This window comes from Anomaloglossus baeobatrachus, chromosome 3, assembly GCF_048569485.1.
Source record: "Anomaloglossus baeobatrachus isolate aAnoBae1 chromosome 3, aAnoBae1.hap1, whole genome shotgun sequence".
Lineage (NCBI taxonomy): Eukaryota > Metazoa > Chordata > Amphibia > Anura > Aromobatidae > Anomaloglossus > Anomaloglossus baeobatrachus.
Window position 1 is genome coordinate 137,473,878 of NC_134355.1, and position 24,237 is coordinate 137,498,114.

Here is a 24,237-nt window from a genome sequence, read left to right on the forward strand (position 1 = left end):
AAGCATGCATCAGTTGCTGCAGACTCTATGTGCCAAAGCCAGAAGCAAGAAAAAAACAAGGATAAAAAGTGGAAAAAAGTCCACGCTGCTGTGCCAATAAAGCATTAATTCCAAATAAGAGCAATGCAGGGTAGATTATTCTATGCATTTCGGAAATAACCCCTTCCCATCAGGAAATCCACCTGATGAAGGAGAGAGGTTATCTCCGAAACGCATAGAATAATCTACCCTGCATTGCTCTTATTTGGAATTAACGCTTTATTGGCACAGCAGCGCGGACATTTTTCCACTTTTTATCCTTGTTTTTTTCTTGCTTCTGCCTTTGGCACATGGAGTCTGCAGCAACTGATACATGCTTTAAATACTGGTTATGTGTCACACAACCACGTCAGGTGAGTGGTTTTAATTAACCCTTAAGGGGCCTTTACACGGTAGCGATATCGCTAGCAATTTCTAGCGATATCGAGCGTGTAAGTACCCGCCCCCGTCGCGCATGCGATTGTTTGTGATCGCTGCCGTAGCGAACATTATCGCTACGGCAGCGTCACACATACTTACCTGGTCGGCGTCGTCACTGTGACTGCCGAACAATCCCTCCTTCAAGGGGGAGGGACGTTCGGCATCACAGCGACGTCACCGCAATGTCACTAAGCGGCCAGCCAATAGAAGCGGAGGGGCGGAGATGAGCGGGACGTAACATCCCGCCCACCTCCTTCCTTCCGCATTGGGGCCGGCGGCAGGTATGGAAACGTTCCTCGCTCCTGCGGTGTCACACATAGCGATGTGTGCTGCCGCATGAGCGATGAAGCACCTGGATAAACAACCCTTACCGATTTTTGAGTTTGGGACGACCTCTCCATGGTGAATGATTTTCACCATTTTTGAGGTCGCTTAAGGTCGCTGGTAAGTGTCACACGCTGCGATATCGTTAATGACGCCGGATGTGCGTCACTAACAACGTGACCCCGACGATAAAACATTAACGATATCGTAGCGTGTAAAGCCCCCTTTACTGTTGTTATTCTATATGCGCTTTTTATATCCACAGTTTTTTTTTTACTAAATTGGCAGTATAAGCTGAGCAAAACTGTCTCCCACCAACCAAGAAGTAACAAGACTGGAAAGCTGTGTATTGCTCAAGAAACAACTTAAGAATAACCCTTTAAATGACAATCCACAGTGAGATTACTATTACTGGATTATTATTGTTAGCTACATGAGTGATATGAATATAAATCATGTAGGCACAGTATTTTTTATTCCCTGTGGCAGCCCTGAACATCTTTGAGCAAGCTCATAACTGTGGATTGAACAGTCTTCACATAAAACACAATCAAGAAATTGTTAATATAGTCTGAAAAGTGCAAAGTGTAAGTGAGAAGTCATTAGAATGTGCAGCACGCGCTGTTTGTGACTACCCAACATCCTCATATTCCTCCCTGCTATTGTATCACATACATAGTAAGTTTCATTCATATTTTCTGTTTATGATACAATAACAGCAGACAGAAAAACACTATATAATACTGTCGGAATCAGCTAACAATGCTAGGAACCAGAGCTTGGTATTTGTATTGATTCATTTGGTATTCACTGTGATAGCATCTATAGCTGTGAATTAATGTGCTAGCAATCCATAGAGAAACATCAGAGAGTGAAAAAAAACATCACACACATTTCAGTGCTTCAGAGAAACTGTGAACTTGAAGGCACGCTGAGAAACGGCAATCTTCAAAAGTTTTCCTCCACCTAGTTAACTTCCAAGTACTTGTTTATGGAATGGAAGCATGGCATTCGCAATGTGACAGAAGTCACCGGCTTCCATCATTGGGTATTCCAAGCGTCGGCATCAGAATGTGTGGAAATGAAACACATTCATGACTTAAAGAGACCAATCAGTGATCCTGACAAGAGCGAGTACCTATACTAATACAATAACAACACTAACACTACACAAACACAATGGATCTGACTCGTCAGGAGAGATGAAAGATCCTCTTTAAAAAGGCAAGAAAAAAAAAGGTTCATGAGTTAAAGAGACCAGTGAGTGATCCTGACACCAGCAAATGTCTGGATTCAAAATCTTCCCGTTTTATCTCCATAACAGAATACAACAATATCAGGCATAGCTAGTCTCAATTTTTATTATTCTTCTCTTAAAAGGAATCTGTCAGCAGGTTTGTGCTATCTAACCTGAGGGCAGCATAATGTGAAGGCAGAGACCCTGATTCCAGCGATGTGTAACTTACTGGGTTGTTTGATGAAGTTTGTTTTTTTTTTAACCAATACTTTTTACACATAAATCATGACCAAAGTGTACAATATCATGTTTCATAACAATTTTTTTGTCCTTACTTCCTACATGGCACTTATACATAAAACCCCTCCCCCGCCTGCCCAACAATACGCAAAAACCTCCCTTCCATTGCCAGCATTCAAATGGGATCCCCTTTCTAAGCACATACATTTGTCCCCCCTATAAAGCCTGCTTTACACGCTGCAATTAATCGTGCGATCGCATTTGCTATCACACCCGCCCCATTGTTTGTGCGGCACGGGCAATTTGTTGCCCGTGTCGCACAATCCTGTAACCCCCCGTCACACTTACCATCCAAACGACTTTGCTGTGGGCGGCGAACATCCACTTCCTGAAGTGGGAGGGACGTGCGACGTCACACAGCCGCCGGCCAATAGAAGCGGAGGGGCGGAGATTAGCGGGATCGTAAACATCCAGCCCACCTCCTTCCTTCCGCATTGCCGGCAGCCGCAGGTAAGCTGCAGTTCATCGTTCCCGGGGTGTCACACAGAGCGACGTGTGCTGCCATGGGAACGATGAACAACCAGCGCGCAGAAGGAGGAACGACTTTTTGAAAATGAACGACGTGTTAACGAGCAACGATAAGGTAAGTATTTTTGCTCATTCACAGTCATTCCAAGGTGTCACACGGTACGATATGTCTGACGATGCCGGATGTGCGTCACTAACGACGTGACCCCGACGACATATCGCCCGATATATCGTACCGTGTGACGCCCGCATTAGCTATGAGACATATGGAGTGGAACAAAGCAGGAAGTGATCCCTTCCCTTCTCTCTACATTTCCTTATCCCCCACCCAAAAGTGGAACAAGAACGGTAGTGGACATTGCAGCACAACTATATGCTACAAGCTGTTCACCAGCCGTCTTATTTTCTCCCAAAATTCCCTCAGACACCCCCATAATCCATGCAGTAGGTCAGCATCCCTGAATTTGCACTTGGAGCAGTGGATCAGATAATCCCTCTTTGACATGGAAGCTGGGATGTTACATATTATCGCTGTATGTATAATCCTAACTTGGGAATGTCTCCATACTTCACTTCACACACTTTTCCTCACCTCCCGCCACCCAGACAATATATTTTCTCCAACTTCCCCTTCTTCTGTCTGGCCCAGCTCCTAAACATCTACTCTGTGTCCGTATGCTGCAATTTCTCTAAAACCCCCATATAATGCTGAAATAGTGGGATTGCCCAGTTTATTGAAGAATAAGTTATCCATAGCATTTTTTTCTTGTTTTTTCCTTAAACCTAGTAAGGAGTGACATCAGCATCCACTTGATTCACCCATATTACAGAAATGGTTGTGTATTTAGCTTAAACTTTGCTATTATGTCCTCGTCATTCATCTGCCCTGCACCTCATGTAGCAAGTGATCTACTCTTTGTATGCCTTTTTTTCTCCACTCTTGGAATAACTTGTTTTCCCCTGTGTGTGAAAAAGCGGGATTAACCCATAGTGGAAGATCCAGGAAATCCTCCATGACAGACCTAATGTCCTCCTAATTTTCTTCGAATTTGGTATTGTGTCCCAGTATACTACGGCACTAACTTTTTAATTCTGGTGGGAAGATACCCCTGTGGCGCATGAAGCAAGGCGACTAGGTAGCATGGGTGAGCATATGCGGTCTCCAGTGAGTTACTAGAGTGCCAACAAGTGCCCTATAGCCAATCTATTATATGGTGGGATGTGTATGTGATGATAGACCCTCTAATATCTGGTAGGTTTACTCCCCTCCCTCTCTAGTTGGCATACGTGTGCACAACTTTATGCGAAGATGCTGCCACCTCCAAAATTTCCTAATTGCAGTGTTAATCTTTTTACATTCACATGTTTTAAAAAGGGGATTGTCTGTAAGGACTACATTAATTTGGAGATACTCATCATTTTTAGAAGGTGTCCCAGGAGATTCTGTGTTAAGCGCTGCCATCTCTCCAACTCCGCTTTGATTTTGGAAATGAACAGAGAAAAGTTCAAACTGTACAGCGACTCTGGTCTTCTTCCAAATTTGATACCGATGTATTTTATGTAAAACCTAGCGGTTCCAACACTAGATCATATAAGAATTGAGACAGCGGGCACCTCTGTTGTTTCCCCCTTTTGGAGTGGGAAATTAGCCAATAGGTATCTGGGGGTCTGAATCCTCATCAAAGGGCTGTGTATATAGTGTTCTTCTAAAGTTTCTAAAGCCCCCATTAACCATCAAAAACCTGCCTTATCCACTCCCACTTCACATTATCAAATGCTTTCTCCACATACATGGTAACCAGAGTGGACTTGCCTCCTCCACCCTCCCTGCCACTTATCATGTCAATTGCCAAAAGTGTAAGTGTAGTCTTACATTAGTAATCGCGCTCCTCCCTTATAGGAACCCAATCTGTGATGGTGCTATCAATGTCGGGAGGACCTCTCCAATTGATTCACCATTAGTTTAGAAATGATTTTAATATCCTGATTTATTAGGGATATGAGCCTGTAGGATGCCTGGTCCTCAGTATTCTTTCCCTCCTTCGAGATCAGACTACTGTGTGCTGTATTCGTGCCCGCTATTAGGTCCTCTTACTACAGGAGACCATTATACCATTTGGTCAATGTAGGCAACATCTGCTGGATCATGGCTTTATAAAGGTCACCATTAAAATCATTATGTCCGGGTGACTTGCCTGCCGGAAGAGAACGTATCGTGAGCTGAACTTTGTCTTCAGTGAAGGGTGCGTTTACTTCACTTAATTGTTCTGATGTAAGATTAGGAATCTCCACCTTCCCTAGAAATTGTCCACCCTCCTCCCTTCCCTTGAGTTTCTTCCGTATATAAATTCACGTAATACTCCCTGAGTCCTATATTAATCTCCTTAGGATGACTAATTACACATCTGTCTCGTCCCTTGATTTTTAGGATGTTATTCATCCTTTTCCTTCTCTTAGCTAAATTTGTGAGCAGTCTCCCTGCCTTGTCTCGATACCTCCAACCTCCATCAGCGTTTTCTAGAGTGCTTCCCGCCTCTCTGCCCATGCATCAAAGTATTGCTTCACTTTCTTTCAGTCTTCCCTAGATTTATCTGATTTTTCGCATAAGAAGTCGGTGTCTCCTCTGCCCAACCTCACACCAGATTCCTCATAATGAGCATTTGTCCGTTTCTTCAGTTTGTGAACATGTGCTATCAGTCTCCCACTCAGTACCGCCTTCCCAGCTTCCCAATAAAGCTGTGGTTTTAATCCTCCTAACTCCTAATGGTGTGAGTATTCCTCCCACCATTCCAGAATCAGAACCACAAATTGTTGAAGTCTGAGCAGGACCGACGGAAATATCCAAATATAGTCAGTTCTTCTGGGAAAGTGGTCCCAGACAGTCAATGTTATCGGTGCATGATCTGAAATCACCATATCTTCTATTTGCACCTCCCTACATCTTTCTAGGAGATCTCAACTCACCATAGGTAGTCAATGCTGGACCATGTTTGATGTGGGTGTGAATAATATGTGTATCCAATGGATCCAATGGATACTATCCATATCACTCTTCTCCAGACATCAGTCAAATCCGCATCAGCCATTAACTCTACTAGCATTGTTGTTTTCCCACTAACCTTGTCTTTCACCTCTCCTGTCATGGTTCCAGGTTTTTTTTACTGAGAATATGGTGTTAAAGTCGACGACCACTAATACTTCACGAGTCACACCCTGCAAGCGTCTAGAGCGTAATTGATCATGAAATAATTTTTTCTCAGAGTTAAGGCCCCGTCACACACTACAATATATCTAACGATATGTCGTCGGGGTCACGGAATTTGTGACGCACATCCAGCATCGTTAGAGATGTCGTAGCGTGTGACATCTCCGAACGACTGTGAACGAGCAAAAATACTCACCTTATCGTTGCTCGTTGACACGTCGTTCATTTTCAAAATGTCGTTCCTCCTTCTGTGCGGCGGTTGTTCATCATTCCCGAGGCAGCACACATCGCTACGTGTGACACCTCGGGAACGACGAACTGCAGCTTACCTGGGGCAGCCGGCAATGCGGAAGGAAGGAGGTGGGCGGGATGTTACGTCCCGCTCATCTCCGCCCCTCCGCTTCTATTGGGCGGCCGCTGTGTGACGTCGCTGTGACGCCGAACGTCCCTCCCCCTTCAGGAAGAGGATGTTCGCCGCCCACAGCGACGTTGTTAGGGAGGTAAGTATATGTGACGGGGGTTAACGACTTTGTGCGCCACGGGGTAACAAATTGCCCATGACGCACAAACAACGGGGGCGGGTACGATCGCTTGTGCGATTGCACAACATATCGGCGTGTGTGACGGCGCCTTTAGACATATACATTGTGCACACTTGTCAGCCACCTCCTCTCTGAATATCTCCCTACTTTTTTCACAGTATAGGCAAAGCTTTCTGTAGTAATACGAGTGCTTTCCTCCCCTCAGCTGGGGAACCACATACATTGCACACCCACAGTTTCCACATCCTGAATAAATCCTATTCCCTCAAATGTGTAGAAGGCCTATGCCTGATTTTAATTTTTTCAAGTGATGTAAAATCATCATTCTTTTGGCTAATGCGGGCGTCACACGATGCGATCTATCGTGCGATTGCATGTGCGATCGTACCCGCCCCTGTCGTTTGTGCATCACGGGCAAATCGCTGCTCGTGTTGCACAAAGTCGTTTAACCCCCGTCACACGTACTTACGTGCTGAGCGACCTCGCTGTGGGTGGCGAACATCCACTTCCTGAAGGGGGTGGGACTTTTGGCGTCACAGCGACATCACACAGCGGCCGGCCAATAAAAGTGGAGGGGCGGAGATGAGCGGGACGTAAACATCCCGCCCACCTTCTTCCTTCAGCATTGCCGGCGGCCGCAGGTAAGCTGCAGTTCATCATTCCCGGGTGTCACACGGAGCGATGTGTGCTACCCCGGGTATGATGAACAAACAGCGCAAAGTAAATTAAATGATTTTTTAAAAATAAAACGACGAGTACACGATACACGATTTGTCACCGATTTGCGATCGCTCGTAGGTGTCACACGGGACGACGTCGCCAACGAAGCCGGAAAACCGTGACCCCGACGACCTATCGTACGATAGATCGCCTCGTGTGACGCCCGCATAAGGCTCTAAGCCCCTACACTTCCCATGAGACAATGTGCATATTACGTGTCTAATATCCCTATGCTATCTATTGGGCAAATGTACCACTCACTAGCTAAGACATCTAATTACCTTTACTCCATCGTGTATTTGCTGCTTGCGTGTCCCCTACCCACTAATTAGCAGCTTTCTGCCTATGCAAAGTGTATACAGAAAGCTTCCAATAAGTGGTGTGGGCGAGGTTATACAGAGCTCAACATTCAGAGAACTGTAACATCTACAGAACATAAAACACTGATTGCATAAAAACAACAGCAGCCCAGTAAGTGATACATTGCAGGAATCAGCATCTCTGATCCTACATCATGCTGATCTTAGGTAGGGTAAATGGAATCTGTCACCAGGTTTTTTCTAAGTTCCTGAAATTATTATTAATATACTGTGTATATAGCTTTAATCTTCGCCCTTTTTATGTTACTGTCCATAACTTAGATCCTTTATTCTATGTCTCTTGTGTTGGGTGGTAAGATGAACCATTTTTCTATTAAGTGTGCTGAGCCATATTTGAGCCATATTTAATTGTTGTTAATTTGCTACTCCATTTATTCACAATAGTAAAGTTTATACACCCTAAATAAATAAATCCATGACACGCAGCACGTTGCTGCAGTTACAGATGACACATTTGGCTTTCTGTAACTTCTCATTTTTAATCTGTAAATCATTGAGAAACAAATGGAATCCTGTTCTCTGGAAGAAGATCACGTCTGTTTCAGTAAATACTTGTGGTTGCAACTCCTTATACAACTCTCTGTTATGCTGTTTCTCTGATATTACTCCCAAAATATAAATAATGGGAGTGTCCCTTTACTGTCTAAAGGCCGCTTTACACACTGCGATATCGGTACCGATATCGCTAGCGTGGGTACCCGCCCCCATCGGTTGTGCGACACGGGCAAATCTCTGCCCGTGTCGCACAACATCACCCGGACCCATCACACTACTTATCTTCCCTTTGACGTCGCTGTGACCGGTGAACCGCCTCCTTTCTAAGGGGGCGGTTCGTTGAGCGTCACAGCAGCGTCACTGAATCGCCGCCCAATTGAAGCGGAGGGGCGGAGATGAGCGGGACGAACATCCCGCCCACCTCCTTCTTTCCGCATTGTGGCCGGGAGGCAGGTAAGGGGAGGTTCCTCGTTCCTGCGGTGTCACACGGAGCGATGTGTGCTGCCGCAGGAACGAGGAACAACTTCGTTACTGCTGCAGTAACGATATTTGAGAATGGACCCCCATGTCACCGATGAGCGATTTTGCACGTTTTTGCGATGCAAAATCACTCATAGGTGTCACACGCAACGACATCGCTAAAGCGACCGGATGTGCGTCACAAATTCTGTGACCCCAACGAGATCACTTGAGCGATGTCGTAGCGTGTAAAGCCCGCTTTAGGCTGCATTCAGACTAACATATAAATCGGTCCCAGATTGGACTGCATTGATCGGACTGGCCGTGACTCTGCCGACCAGTGCGTGACAACTGAATAGAAATATGTATAGAAACATCCACAATAATCCACAATAATCCGAACTTCCCACTCCAATCCATCCAAGACTTCTCCCGAGCTAGAACGGTCTACCCAAAGAAACTAGGGTGATCCACAACTTGCACAGCTTCAGACGCTCCCTAAAAACACATATTTTTAGGGTAGCCTATCACACTCCCTAAGCAAAGCCAATTCATGTATACCCCTCCACTATTTCTCAGAACATAATTTTCCCTCAAACTCCACCAAACTCAAATGCATTACAAAGATTGTCTGGGAACCTTATGCTTAAGCAGCCTTTATGTTTTTCTTCGAGATGGCTGGACCATCATTGTAAATAAGTACCTTGTTAACCCCACCTCACCCCAATGTAGATTGTAAGCTCTTACGAGCAGAGTTCTTTATTTTTGCTTTCATTATTGTATATTCTATAACTGTTTTATGTTTTTTGTATATGAACCTCTGAATTGTAAAGCGCTGTGGAGAATGTTGGATAATAGCATAAAGAGTTGCACATCAGTCACAATGTATAGGGGAATAATGAAAAGTAGAACTGCTATGGGAATACTAGACTGAAAAATACAATGGACTATCTAAAAAAAGTGAAAAACATGAAAATGGTATGTGCATAATTGCTATGAATAATAGGAATGAGAGATATTTAGCCATTGTATTGATTAATGCAAAGGAGCCCCAAAACCAAACGCCAAGGTAATCTCTATTTTTGGAATATGTTGGCACTATAGAAATAAAGATTCTTATTATATGTGAAGCTGTCACATTTGGGTTGGCAGAGTCATGGCTAATCAGAGCATTGATCTGGGACCGATTTATACAATGTGAATGTACCCTTATACCGCTCAATCAGTAGAGACTCAGCCCATTAACAAGGAAAATTGTAACACCAATTGTTCATTTATTCACACATTTCTAAGAGGAATGTAACAAAAGGGAGAAAGTGGAGCCCTAAGAAAAGAGGCTTCAGAATTGGTATTTTATCGACCATATATCTATTTACTAAAACAGAAGAGTCAGGACAGCAGAAATATCATGTTTTGTCCGAATATTAAACTGATATACTGCTGAAGAATAATAATTTAACAATAATTTGCTATGTGTAGGAATGGATTTTAGCATAATTGACAGTTTGGTAAAACGTACAGCCAAATCCATAGGGGGGCGCTGTTCACTGATCCTATAGTTAGCTATGCGCGCACTTAAGCCTAGTTATAGGATGATATGGTTTTTTCTTTCTTTTTAACAATTTCTGCAAAAAAATCACCACGATTTCATGAAACTGTAACTATGAATAGCCCTTATTGCTCCTTGATGATTTATCCCGTAGGTTGGTAGGCTGATGGAAGCAGCGAAAAATTGCAGCCTGTTTCTAGCTAATTGCCTATCTGGTAATATTCAAGTGCTCGGAGCCTTTCCTGCAGCTACTGCAAAAGGCAATGAATTTAATGAATAACAGGAACTAATCCACCCTCTGCTACTATCGTTTGCAAAGTATCTATAGTGCCTTGCGAAAGTATTCTCTTTACCTATTTTGTTACATTACAACCCTTGTTTAAATATTTTTGAATATCAAAGTATTGTAGCACTTGATATTCAAAATAAATCAAAGAATTAAATATCAAAGTATTGTAGCGCGCATTCGCTCCTGCGCATTACAGTACTTTGCTCTGCTCTCAGAAGGACAGACAGAAGTGCGCCTGCGCAGGAGGGCAATGGAGGCCTCTGTGTGAATGATGTAGGAAGGGTCATCTACATGGGGCTCGGCACAAGATGGAGGAGCTAACCCAACACCAGCGACACCCATCGGACCGGATCGACCCCTAGGTGAGTATAATTTGTTATACACAGCGGCCTGGGCTCTCATATAAAGTATTCTAGAATGCTGTATACCAGGGCTTACTGGTGGTGGACGCAGCTTATAGGGGACAAATCTGGTGACAGGTTCCCTTTAAAGACAATGCCATACATTAAAGACAATACCATACACAAAAGACAACTGCTTAAAGACAATGCCATACACCAAGGACAACTGCTTAAAGACAATGCCATACACCAAGGACAACTGCTTAAAGACAATGCCATACACCAAGGACAACTGCTTAAAGACAATACCATACACTAAAGACAATTGCTTAAAGACAATACCATACACCAAAGACAACTGCTTAAAGACAATGCCATACACCAAGGACAACTGCTTAAAGACAATGCCATACACCAAGGATGACTACTTAAGACAATGCCATACATCAAAGACAACTGCTTAAAGACAATAACATACATCAAATACAACTGCTTAAAGACAATACCATACACCAAGGACAACTGCTTAAAGACAATACCATACACCAAGGACAACTGCTTAAAGACAATACCATACACCAAGGAAAACTGCTTAAAGACAATGCCATACACCAAGGACAACTGCTTAAAGACAATTCCATACACCAAGGACAACTGCTTAAAGACAATGCCATACACCAAGGACAACTGCTTAAAGACAATGCCATACACCAAGGACAACTGCTTAAAGACAATGCCATACACCAAGGGCAACTGCTTAAAGACAATGCCATACACCAAGGGCAACTGCTTAAAAGCAGTGATCAGATTAAATTGCTACCAATAATTGAAAATGTAAAAAACACCTCATAGGAAAACAATGGCTGTATCACACAATAACTAAAAAAAGTTTCTAAATAGAACAAACTATAAATAGCAGACTAAAGTGAAAGGTAATAAGTGAACAGTCCTCCCCATATGTGTTATAAAGTGCAGCATGTGTCCCTATGATGAGAGATCTGTAGGTGTCCTGGGGATATAGTATGCAGATTCAATCACACTTGTAAGATTAGATTAGTGTATCCTGGATTTGCAGAGGACCCTTCTCCATACTGTGGTGCCCGTCTGGCAGTGATCCCAGCACTGTGGTGTATACGGTAGTATGGCACTGCAGAGCGGGTGATGTCACCTCTACTTTTATGTCTCTTCAGACCACCGAACCCCGCAGTGGTGACTTCACCCGCTCAGCGAATCTTTCACAATATAGACTCACACGGGGAGAGCAATTTACTGCCCATCTCTCACCTTAGATTGCTATATATATTGTGCTCTATTTAGAAGCCTTACTTTATTACTTTATCTGTGATACAGCCATCACTTTCCTATGACAGGTGTTTTATATTTTCCACTATATTCAGGTTGCAGCTTTTAGGCAGTTGTATTTGGTGTATGGCATTGCACGTTAAGCAGTTTTATCTTCATTATACTAATAGTGCACAGATTCTTTACATTCAGAACTATCCCCAATTACCCATGCCACCATCCCATCATGCTTTGTGCATTACTTCTATTCCCTGCAGTGCCCCATACAGGAGATTGGCTGTGCAGGTGTATGACTCTGGGGGAGGGGTGGGGGATGTAGGCGGAGTAAGAGGTGTGCGCTCACTGCTGGCTTGCAGCCAAAAACAAGGAATGATGGGAAAAGAAGTAAAAAGAAACCGAGTAATCTGAAGAGAAAATGACTAGAGAGCTGGTGCTAGGGCACAAGAGTGAAGCAAAAAAGCATAAAAAAACATGGAATCTGGCAGAAAATGTACAAGGGGTTCTTTAGGGGCATCATCCTTAAAGCAGCTGTCCAATTTTTTTACATTGATGGCCTATCCCTTAGGATAGGTCTTCAATGTCTGATCAGCCATTGTCTGACACCCCGCACCTCTGCTGATCAGCTGTCCTCGGTCCCGGCAGTGGCAGCAGGCAGGCAGAAATGCTCAATTCCGGCGCTGCATTGTCTTCTAAAAGTGGCCACGGCCGGGTACTGCACATCTGCCTCCCATTCTAATCAATAAGGCGGATGTGCAGCACCCTGCCTTGCTTTCAGAAGACTGAGCAGCGCCAGAACCAAATATTTCCACCTGTCTGCTGCCGCCGGGACTGAGAACAGCTGATAGGCGAGGGTGCAGGGTGTCGGACTCTGGCCCATCAGACATTAATGACCTACCCTAAGGATAGGCTATCAATATAAAAGTAGTGGACAACCCCTTTAAGCCAAACTCCAAATGATTGAGGGGCTTGTAGTGCCCAGTATACTGTGCCCAGCTCGTGCTTCTAGAGATAAGAATCCCACAAACTAAAGGCCCCGTCACACTAAGCAACATCGCTAGCAACATCGCTGGTAACGAACAACTTTTGTGACGTTGCTAGCGATGTTGCTGTGTGTGACATCCAGCAACAACCTGGCCCCTGCTGTGAGGTCGTTGGTTGTTGCTGAATGTCCTGGGCCATTTTTTAGTTGTTGCTGTCCTGCTGTGAAGCACAGATCGCTGTGTGTGACAGCGAGACAGCAACAACTAATGTGCAGTGAGCAGGGAGCCAGCTTCTGCAGAGGCTGGTAACCAATGTAAACATCGGGTAACCAAGAAGCCCTGTCCTTGGTTACCCGATATTTACCTTTGATACCAGTCTCCTCCGCTCTCACTGCCTGTGCTGCCGGCTCCTGCTCTGTGCACAGATAGCTGCAGCACACATCAGGCAATTAACCCGATGTGTGCTGTAACTAGGAGAGCAAGGAGCCAGCGCTCAGTGTGCGCTGCTCCCTGCTCTGTGCACATTTAGCTGCAGCACACATCGGGTTAATTAACCTGATGTGTGCTGTAACTAGGAGACTGGGGGCTGGTCACTGGTTGCTGGTGAGCTCACCAGCAACTCGTGTAGCCACGCTCCAGCGATCCCTGCCAGGTCAGGTTGCTGGTGGGATCGCTGGAGCGTCGCAGTGTGACAGCTCACCAGCAACCTCCTAGCAACTTACCAGCGATCCCTATCGTTGTTGGGATCGCTGGTAAGTTGCTTAGTGTGACTGGACCTTAAGTGGGCTCTCCTCACTACAGTAATGCCAAACATGTGGATGATAACTGTGGTTTATGTGGGGCTCAGAAGGGAGGGAGGCATTTGGATTTGGGAAAGAAGATTTAATTGATTTATTTTGGGGGGTGCTAGGAGGCAAAGCACTATTCCAGAGCCTTTGTGCTGCAAGTGTGAGTCGAGGGTCATGCAAATGTGATCCGATCTTGTAATTGGATCACCGCTGCAGAGAAGAGGGGGGGAGCATTTTCTCCCCATCTCCTCCCCGGCCTGTCTCTACATACATCACACATACATCACACTGCGGTCAGATGACAGGTGAGTGCAGTGCGATGTTTCACATGCATCCATAGATTTGTATGAGTGCATGTGAGCCAATATTCAATGCCAAATGTAGCGTGCTGCGATTCATTTCTCATGGCGACATGACATGAGAAAATCAATCACAGATGGACACTGCCCCATAGTTTTGCACTGGTGCGAGTGCAATCCCTTAGTCGTATACACCACAAATCTGGCCTTTATGGACGATTGGCAAGAAAAAAGGCATTTTTATTTTTAGGGGTAAACAAATAATAAGATTCCCATTTGCAGTTTGCAAAAAGCAATGGAGGAGACACTAGAATGTGGATGAAGGTGCTCTGGTCAAATAAGACCAATGTAGACATTTTTGGGCTAAATGCAAAATGCTATCTGTGGTAAAAAACTAACACTACATATCACTCGGAAAACACCATCCCCACCGTCACACATGGTGGTAGCAGCCTCATGCTGTGTGGATGTCTTTTTTCACCAGAGACAGGGAAGCTGGACAGAGTTAAAGAGAAGATGTATAGAGCTAATTACAGGGCAATCCTGGAGGAAAACCGAATAGTGGCTGCAAAAGACTTGAGACTGGGGTGTACATTCACCTTCCAGCAAGGCAAAGACGATGAACACACTGCTACGGCTACAATGGAATGGTAACTAAATCACACTGAGAATCTGTGGCAAGACTTGAAAACTGCTGTTCACAGATGCTCTCCAGCCAATCCCCTGAGATAGAGCTACTTTACAAAGAAACATGTGCAAAAATGTCCGCTTCTAGTTTGCATCCAGTTGTGCAAAGCTAGTGGAGACAGACCCCAAAAGACTGACAACAGTAATTGCAGCAAAAGCCGGTCCTTCAAAGTAATGACTTGGGATGGGGGGGGGGGGGGTAAATACAAATGCACGTCCCAATTTTCATTTTTTTTAAATATGTAGAAAACCATGTATCATCTCCTTTCATACCTTACAAATACTTACTACTTTATGTTGGTGTATCATATAAAATTCCAATAAAATACATTTTAGTTTGTTGGTGTAACAGGAAGCGACACTTTTTCAAGGCTCAAGAAGACTCTATGTGTGTGTATGTATACACCATATATTTTCTCTCTCTCTCTCTCTCTCTCTCTCTCTCTCTCTCTCTCTCTCTCTCTCTCTCTCTCTCTCTCTCTATATATATATATATATACACACACACACACACACACACACACACACACACACACACACACACACATATATATATATATACACACACACACATACATACATACATACATACATACATATATATATATATATATATATATATATAGACACACACACACACACACACACACATACATACATACATACATACATATATATATAGACACACACACACACACTTCTGCATTTTTTCATAGTGAATATTTCTATTTCTGAACCCGCAGCCCGTAGTAACACTTTATACTGTGGTCTGAATTTCTCTGCGCGTCTTCATTATACCCGTTTACTAAAGTCTCCATTGTTTAGTCATGGTTATTATGAGCCATTTATAAGGCTACATATCAGGGTCTAAGGTGTAATTTCGCACACATTTCATTTTCCCTTTAAATGCAATTTAATTTTCGGCACTGAAAAGCTTTTTACCTCGAAACTCTACAAACATTAATTGTGTGTTTAAGCCGCAGCTTCTACAATAAACGCTGCAAAAGCAACTTTACATTTGGTAATTTAATGGAACCTATTTGAGGTTAAACGCTGCTGCACTGGTAAAGGGACAATGTGCGTTACATAAAAATCCAAACAGGGCAGACATTATTAAGTAGTAAACTCTTGACACTTTTCATTAGCAAAGATCACACCTTAAGGAGGTTATATGAATGCTGAACGAAATGCACATTGCAGCTCCACTTTATCAGTCACAAGTACTGTGGTGTGAGCTGGGTAATGCGGGAGGTGTCGGCGGTGATGTAAATTCTGCCATCTCTTACGCCTTCTTCTTTATGAGCATGGATTTGTGACGACTGAGTAAGCAAAAATGAACCAACGTTACCTGGTTTGCATTCATAGAGGTCGCAACACTCCCCTGGCTTGCCTGATGCTTTAGACACAACGATGTTTAGGTAGCCCGGCTGGCAGACTTTCCGCAAGCATCCTGCTGGGTTGCACACACATCGGCTCGGCAGCGGGCAACATTCCCCAGGAGGAGCGTAGCCTTCAATTAGGACTGAGTCTTCTGCACATCGTGGTGAAAACTGCACTTCACATCGGGCCGTAGAGCAGTCCGGCTTTTCCTCTGAAAGAAGAAGAAAGTTTGTATTTAGATAATCCAGCTAGTATCTACTGATCAGCTTATAAATCATGTAGTATAAAACTATTCACACTCCTGTCATGGGCCACGTCTAAAGGATACAATTGGTAGAAAGAAAAAATGTATCCAAATGTGAGGTATGGACAAGTTTCCATGGAAAGAAATGTACCTGTACTCACTCTGAGGAATGAGAGCCGGCGCTTAAGTCTGGAACGATGAGTTTTTCCACTAAGCACTGACCCATATATTGGTGAAGCATAGTGGTGAGGTGTACCTGGATCATTCTACAAGTTTTTCTGGACTAAAATATATTCCTAGCATATATTTGACAGGTTAACATATGTTTAATGATCTCCATTAAGTGTCTCTAGGTGGTGCGGCCGGGGACAAGAGATAGAAATGGCCAATTCAGAATTGGTAGCCACACAGGACATTAAAGAGTCTTAATCTAATCACACAAGGAGGTAAAGCTATCCAATTGACCATCTCCTGATTTGTGCATAATATGCTTCAATTTTAATTTACGAACAGATTTTAATATTATACCAAATATTACATGGATTTTCATGAAAACTACGGTAGTCATTTCTTGAGCTCAGTGATGACAAGTGTTATGACCATCTCAGTGTGAACATGCAATTAAGCTGACGAGGGCAAACAGTCATACCTTAAGTCATTAATATTAATAATGATGGTCACAGCAATATATATGCTAATAGAAAGTACCTCACAGGTTAACAGGTTCAACATGGGTATGCTGTGCCCTTGAGGGAGAACCAGCTTATGTCAGCACAGCTAGCGAAACAGAGGAAACTTATAGAGAGGAGGCTCCGAAAACCGCAGTTCTCACCAGTTACATCAGAAGCACAAGTATGAGATGGCTCAACACGCAACATCCAGATCTAAAGAAAACCCTACAATGCCGGCAAACTGATTACCAGAATGCTACATTTTCATTGACAGTCACCTGTGGGTTATATACCAGGCTGTGTCCATCTATGTGTCCATCCATCTATCACTGTCCATCTATGTGTCCATCTATGTGTCCATCTATGTGTCCATCCATCTATCACTGTCCATCTATGCTATGTGTCCATCTATTTGTGTCCATCTATTTATCTGTGTCTGCCTGTCTGTCTGTCTATTTATCCATCCATGTATCTATCTGTCCATCTATTTATCTATCAATCTATCTATTCATCTATGTGTCCATCTATTTATTCATCCTCCTGTCCATTTATCTATCTATCCATCTGTCCATCTATTTATCTATCTATCCATCTATCCATCTATATGCCTATCCATTTATCCATCTATTCGTTTATCCATCCATCCATGTATCTATCTATCCATCTATTTGTCCATCTATTGATCCATCCATTTGTCCATCTATTTATCTATCCATCTATCCGTCCATTTATGTGTCCATCTATTTATTCCATCCGTCTGTCCATTTATCTATCTATCCATCTATTTATCTATGTGTCCATCTATCTATCTATCCATCCATACATCTCTGTCTATTTATTTATCTTTATATGCAACTACCTCTCTACATATCTGTCCACCCATCCTTCTATCTCTATCTATCTTCTTTATCCATATGACTACACTGCTATTCATCTATGTGCATTTTAGTCTATCTGTCCATCTACCCATCCATCAAGCCAAAGAAAAAAGAAAAGGCAGCAGCACTCCACAGTAGACTGTGCAGAAAGTTGAGTCTTCATTAGCCCATATACCAACATCTTGGATATGTGCTAGGACCAAAATGTTGCCACATGGGCTAATAAAAAGTCCACTTTTTTGCACAGTGTACTGTATACTGTTGTCTTTTCATGAACCTTTTCAAAAATATTTCATGACCCTTTTGAGAGTCTCTTGGAGGCCTGGCACCCGCCATCGATATATTTTGGTGCTACTTCAATCCACACAAGAATTAATGCAGGACTGGTATAACACAATAATGGTACACGCCGAAAGACAATCACCCAGTTGTCCAGATAATAATATAATTCAAAAGAAAAAAGCAGCACTAAAAAAGTGGACTTGTATTTATTCACTCATAGTGTTATAGATATAAAACAGTGAGTGGAAAAAAGTCCACTTTTTTACTTGAAGACGGAGTGCTGCTTTTGCTTCCTTACAGAGATAGCGATAGATGGATTATCTATCTATCGCAAAATGAGATTGCCGTGACGTGGTTGCGAGTCCTCTCTTTTTTTTTTGCTATATTTAGTATGGAGTGATGTCCTATAGACTGGCTCTGCTCTCTAACCCCCACCTTTCCCATTAGCCACAGGTGTATTTATCTTTCAGGGTCAATCGTTGATCTTATACGTAGGTTTTTAGGAGCCCAAACAGATGAAGTATAGAGTAAGACCCAGCAAAATGAGGTTGCCATGATGTGGTGCAAGTCCTCTCTTTTTTTGCTATATTTAGTATGGAGTAATAGACTGGCTGTGCTCTCTAACCCCCACCTTAGCCATTATCCACAGGTGTATTCACCTTTCAGTGTCACTCACTGATCTTATACGTAGGTTTTTAGGAGCCCAGACAGATGCAGTATAGATTAGGACCAACCAAAATGAGGTTGCCATGATGTGGTGCGAGTCCTCTCTTTTTTTTGCTATATTTAGTATGGAGTGATGTCCTTTAGACTGGCTGTGCTCTCCAACCCCCACCTTTCCCATTAGCCACAGGTGTATTTAGCTTTCAGGGTCAATCGCTGATCTTATACATAGGTTTTTAGGAGCCCAGACAGATGCAGTATAGAGTAAGACCCAGCAAAATGAGGTTGCTGTGACGTGGCTGCTGGGCAGGCATTACAAGGGCCATTCTAATATGCCAAGCACCTTAAAAAACCTTTGTTACTAGTAGTTTATATCTCTGCTATTATAGTGCATGGCTGTTTTTCTCTTTGTTCTATCTATCTATCCATCGATTATGCTCATTTGTATATATTCATATAATAGAGGTATAATTTAATTCAGGCAAATGTGACTGTTTCCTTCTGCTCAACCAACAATAAGTGATTTGCAAAATCCCCGAGTGAAGCTTGACACCATAGAGTGAGCCATCCCTTTTACGCCTGATTCATGGGTGCACAAATATCAGTGCCGTTATGTTAGGTGAGCACTGAGGACCTGAAGTAACTAGAAGACAGTCCTCACTGAACCTTCTCACTAATGCTTTTTGAAATGAGCAGCAAATGAGTTGGAAACAGGAGAACATCATAGATCAGGGACATAATCAAATATGAATTCCAAACTGTTGGTACTTGTGTATTCCGCAGCGCGCTGTCAAGCAATGGCTCAGAAATGTGAATGAGTTGTGGAGGCTCGTCTCCGCTCCATGCTAATACGCGGCCTCTATGCAGCACTGCATCTGCTTTTAAGGCTTGCAAGGAAAACTTTCAATAGCATATTACGGCAGAGCGCTGGATTTATAATGCGCTAGTATTTTTGTGAAAATGGCAGAGTATTTGAAATTCTGCAGACAGAGACGGTAATGTCTGATTCTTTTCTTTTTTAACCTCTCTCATTTTGGAATATATAAACTAAAAGGATCCGCTGAGGAACGGAAGAGTCATTTCTATTACGCTGCATTTTATTTTTAAACACAAGTGGCAATTTAACCTTTCGGGTAATACGCCTCCGGTGAATTCGCTTCACACAATTATATTGCAGAGAGAAGCAGCACCTATTTATACTACATGATTGTAAATGAAGACAGTTATGTTTGTGATAACCTTCTGTTCATTGCTGGAAACAGGCGAGGTCTTGTAACCTTCTTCTTCACATACAAGATACAAGTGGATGTGCTGGGCCGTGTACCGACATGGCAGATTTTCATTTTTTCTTGTTTGTTTGTTTTAAGCAAAAGGAAAGTTATTTCGGTGAATTCACTAGTAAATTGAAAGAAAAAAAAAAATGACGAGCACACAGTAGTCATCTATGTATCACCCGAGTGCTGTCTGTATTGTACTTATTCACACTTATCATTTCGGCTTAGATTTTATTTCTTGCAGGGGCTGGTTCCTTTTTCATGCAGAAAAACAGTATTTTACACTAGCAACAAAATAAAAAAACATTTCTAAAATCTCATTTACTCATTTATGTGTTTTACTTGCCTTTTTGAGCTGTGGTCGACAGCATGTCAATTCTTTTCGTCTTTTTGCGGCAGTTTTTTACCCATTCAATTGAATGCATCAACAAGGCATGAACGACGCAAATAATATATTCAGTGTTTAAGTGTTTGGCACTGAGCACTATGTTAACAGGTTGTGTTTTTGTGTCTGAAATATGGATTCGGATGCATCCACTGAAGAATCCTTTTACTGTAATAAGGCACATTGAGTCCAAAGAATGAACTTCTGGACTCTGCTTTAAAGGGGTGTTCCCATCTCGAAGATTTTATCCCAATAGGTAATAGTTGAAAAAATACTAATATTAGCAAACACCTCCAATTAGAAATGTAGTATAGTTCTTGTGATACAGCCATGTCTTTTACATAATGTGCAGGGCATTGCAGTAGCTTAGGTATCCATGGTTACGACCAAAGCAACTAACTGTCACTATATGAGTGTATATAACCATGGATACCTAATCTGCAATGCCCTGCACATGAGGTAGGAGACACGGCTATATCAGGAGAACTGAACTACATTTCTAATTGGAGGTATTTGCTAATATTATTATTACACCTACTACATATTTAGATAGGATCTTGGAGATGGGACTACCCTTTTATCTCCTTACCATCTGTGTGGCCTATAGCTTTATGTTCAGCAAAAAATATGACACAAACGGAAGGTCCTATTTCCATAGCCTCACAGAATGGAGAAGATGGAGAAATTGTGTTCTCCATCTTCTCCTTGCAGTGTGCTCTGATTCATTTATCCAGGAGAATCAGATCACACTAAGCTGATACTCAACTTAAACTCCTGATCAGTGTTATTTGCACTATCGGTCCTTCGGATGAGGGAATATATGGCCGTCTACCTTTTCTGTTGGGCCTCCTGCATGAGGCAAAGCAATGTGGTGGAAATCTACTATCTATCCTCCTTTCAGTATGTGTGTTTGCTGTAGCTGCAAGAAAATGTATCAAAACCTTCACCATTTTTTTCAAAGGAGCATTGCAGCTTAAAGTCTCCTCACCACTGGCATGCTGGAATGATGTGTCAGTCTCCTCAAGAAGAATAGCTTTCCTTTAGACCCAGTTTTAGCTTCTAATACAGCCAGATCAGATCTCATACTTTGCACTGACGAGGGACAACCATCCCAAAACACTGTGTCTGTAAATTGAGGTTCTGATCTGGAATAAATCCTAAGTCATATGACAAGGCTCATTGAAGGGTCGCTTTTGGCTTTTAGGATTGCTACTTCCAATAGGTGGCACTATTCTTCTAAGTTTGTCTAATTCCTCACTGAAGAGACAATTTCCATTTTCTTCAGAAACTTTAGTGGTGGTAAATATTAATAATAACAATATTAAAAACTATGACTACCATGAGTGGAGGGACCGGTCTGGTGCTGCGGATCCCTCCTATTTCACAATTAACGTATGTATCTTACATGAAATGAATCATTAAATCAGAAATTCTGTACTGTAAACTGGAAGAATAGGGTCTTAGGTATATTTCATAGAGCTGAGCTGTTTGCAACACTCGCTTTTTCTTCTTGTGCTCCAGGTGATCCCTATGAGTAAACCTTACCAAAAAAGTCCCTCCTTTATCTCCTCCTAAAACATGGGAGCAATGAGACTTTGGATGTAAATATTTGGTCTTGAAAGCAGCTATGTTGTAATAAATGTATAAAATACCAAAATTCTCAAATCTCCTGAATAACCATTAATTCATTTTTGAAGATTTTTTGTTTTACATTTTTTAGTTACATTTTAAATTTTACAATTTTTTTTTATAATAATGATGCTAATAAGGTTTAGCTATGAAAGACTTCATCACTGATTCCATGATAGACTATTACCACCCGTATCGCTGCGCTGTGAACGAGCACTGGCACACGTCGGCCTGGCTGGCAATGATCCCTAGATAAACAGTTTGGGAGGGAAAGCTGCGCTGATACAGAACATAATTTAAGTATTTAGAAAAGCAAACAGTTCTTTGGTTTCTCTGTACTATTCTAATGTTTGCTGTTCACATCCTATCTGAGAAGCCAAGGCTGGCTGCCGATGATCTTTATTGCTACCTTGTCGAAGTAACTTAATCAGAGGGTTTAATCTTCTTGGAAGAGCGGAGATAGTATAAATAGTACTGCCGGACTGGACTGAAAGCCAAGAAGTCTGTCAATGCGTTCAATCAGCTAAAAATATTGTTTTAATATTTTCCCATGCATTTTAGAGTCAAAATCTGCTAAGGAAATGTAAACCAAGAGTGAAAAAGGGATTAGCGATCCTCAGCTAATTAGTAATGAACTTGCCATACGAAGAGCCCGAAGAACTTTCTGTTGAAGGTGTCCTCTTCTTTTAGACAGGTGTAGTGCAATACCCTTGCCTCTGTCTTCAATCTAATGCTGTTTTAACCCAAGTCATAAAAGTTTCTATAAGACCACATATCTAAGAAACCCTACACCCAGTGTCATCTTTGGTCCCTGGTGATTAGCGAGCAAGCTTTTCTTCTTCCATCTTTATGCACCTAAAACTTTCCTGCACATTATCAAAATGTTATACCACAGTACAGTGGAACCTCGGTTTACGAGTAACCTGGTTTGCAAGCATTTCACTATACGAGCAAAGCTTGCTGTATATTTGTAAGTCAGTTTTACGAGCAAGCTTTGCTGTATGAGCAAATACCGCACACACTTCCGGTTCCGTACTTTAACCGCACTCTGACCCGCTCTTACATTCCGCACAAACACGTACAAACATATACAAACATGCACACACACACACACACACACACACACGCACACATGCACACACACACACACACACACATTATGCTCACCTTACCTTCTGTTCTATCACCGGACTCATGGTTCTTGTAGTTCGCCAGTACAGGATGTGTATCGAGTAACCATCGCAACGATGGAGGAACATCCGCTGTCAGAAACTACTCAATGGCAGCACGCTGGTCAATCAGAGGCAAGCGGCTCCTGCCTTTGATGTCAGCGCTCTGGAAGCGGAAGCTCCGGCATCGGTCGCGATGGTTACCCGATACACATCCTGTACCGGCGAACTACAAGAAACAGGAGGCCGGCGATGGAACGGAAGGTAACGTGAGTATAATATGTGTGTGTTTGTATGCCTTTGTGCATGTGTGGAATGGCACAATAGGGGAGCATGAGGGGACATTGCACAAGTTATGTAAAGAATTGTCTGAGTTTGCATTATTTCCTATGGCAAATTTTGCTTTGCTAGACGAGTAACTTGGTTTACAAGCACACTGCCAGAACGGATTGTTCTCGTAAACCAAGGTTCCACTATATACATAATTCTCTGAAGAGGCCAAAAAGTCCTCTTTAATCCAGTTCTTAGGCGTTTCAGATGAGTGGACCCAAACTTTAAAGTCCGGTGTTAGTATCGAACACAAAGTTTACATAAAAATCATTGTTAAATTTTGGTGTTCGGGTGCTTTACATATGCTAATCACTCGAGCAAGCATCGGTGTGCTCGGGTATGCTCGGTGCTCAGCCCAGTGCGAGCCGCATGTAATATTTGAATGGCTCGCAATGTAGGTAAAATCAGCTTTATCGGATGTAGTGTGCATAACAATAAAAAACAACCCCTCCCTGCCCCAGAAAAGCTCTGATAATGGCTGTCGGCATGTGGGTGGAGAACCGAACGG

At 42.7% G+C, this 24,237-nt stretch overlaps 1 protein-coding gene across 1 annotated transcript in view; it reads right to left on the minus strand.

Moving 5' to 3' along the window:
• CRIM1 (cysteine rich transmembrane BMP regulator 1) overlaps positions 1-24,237 on the minus strand; it is a 943,646-nt gene that overhangs the window by 521,978 nt on the left and 397,431 nt on the right. The window contains exon 3 of the mRNA XM_075339496.1: positions 16,173-16,415. Coding sequence (XP_075195611.1) covers positions 16,173-16,415 — 243 coding nt within the window. The remainder of the gene's footprint in view (positions 1-16,172; positions 16,416-24,237) is intronic.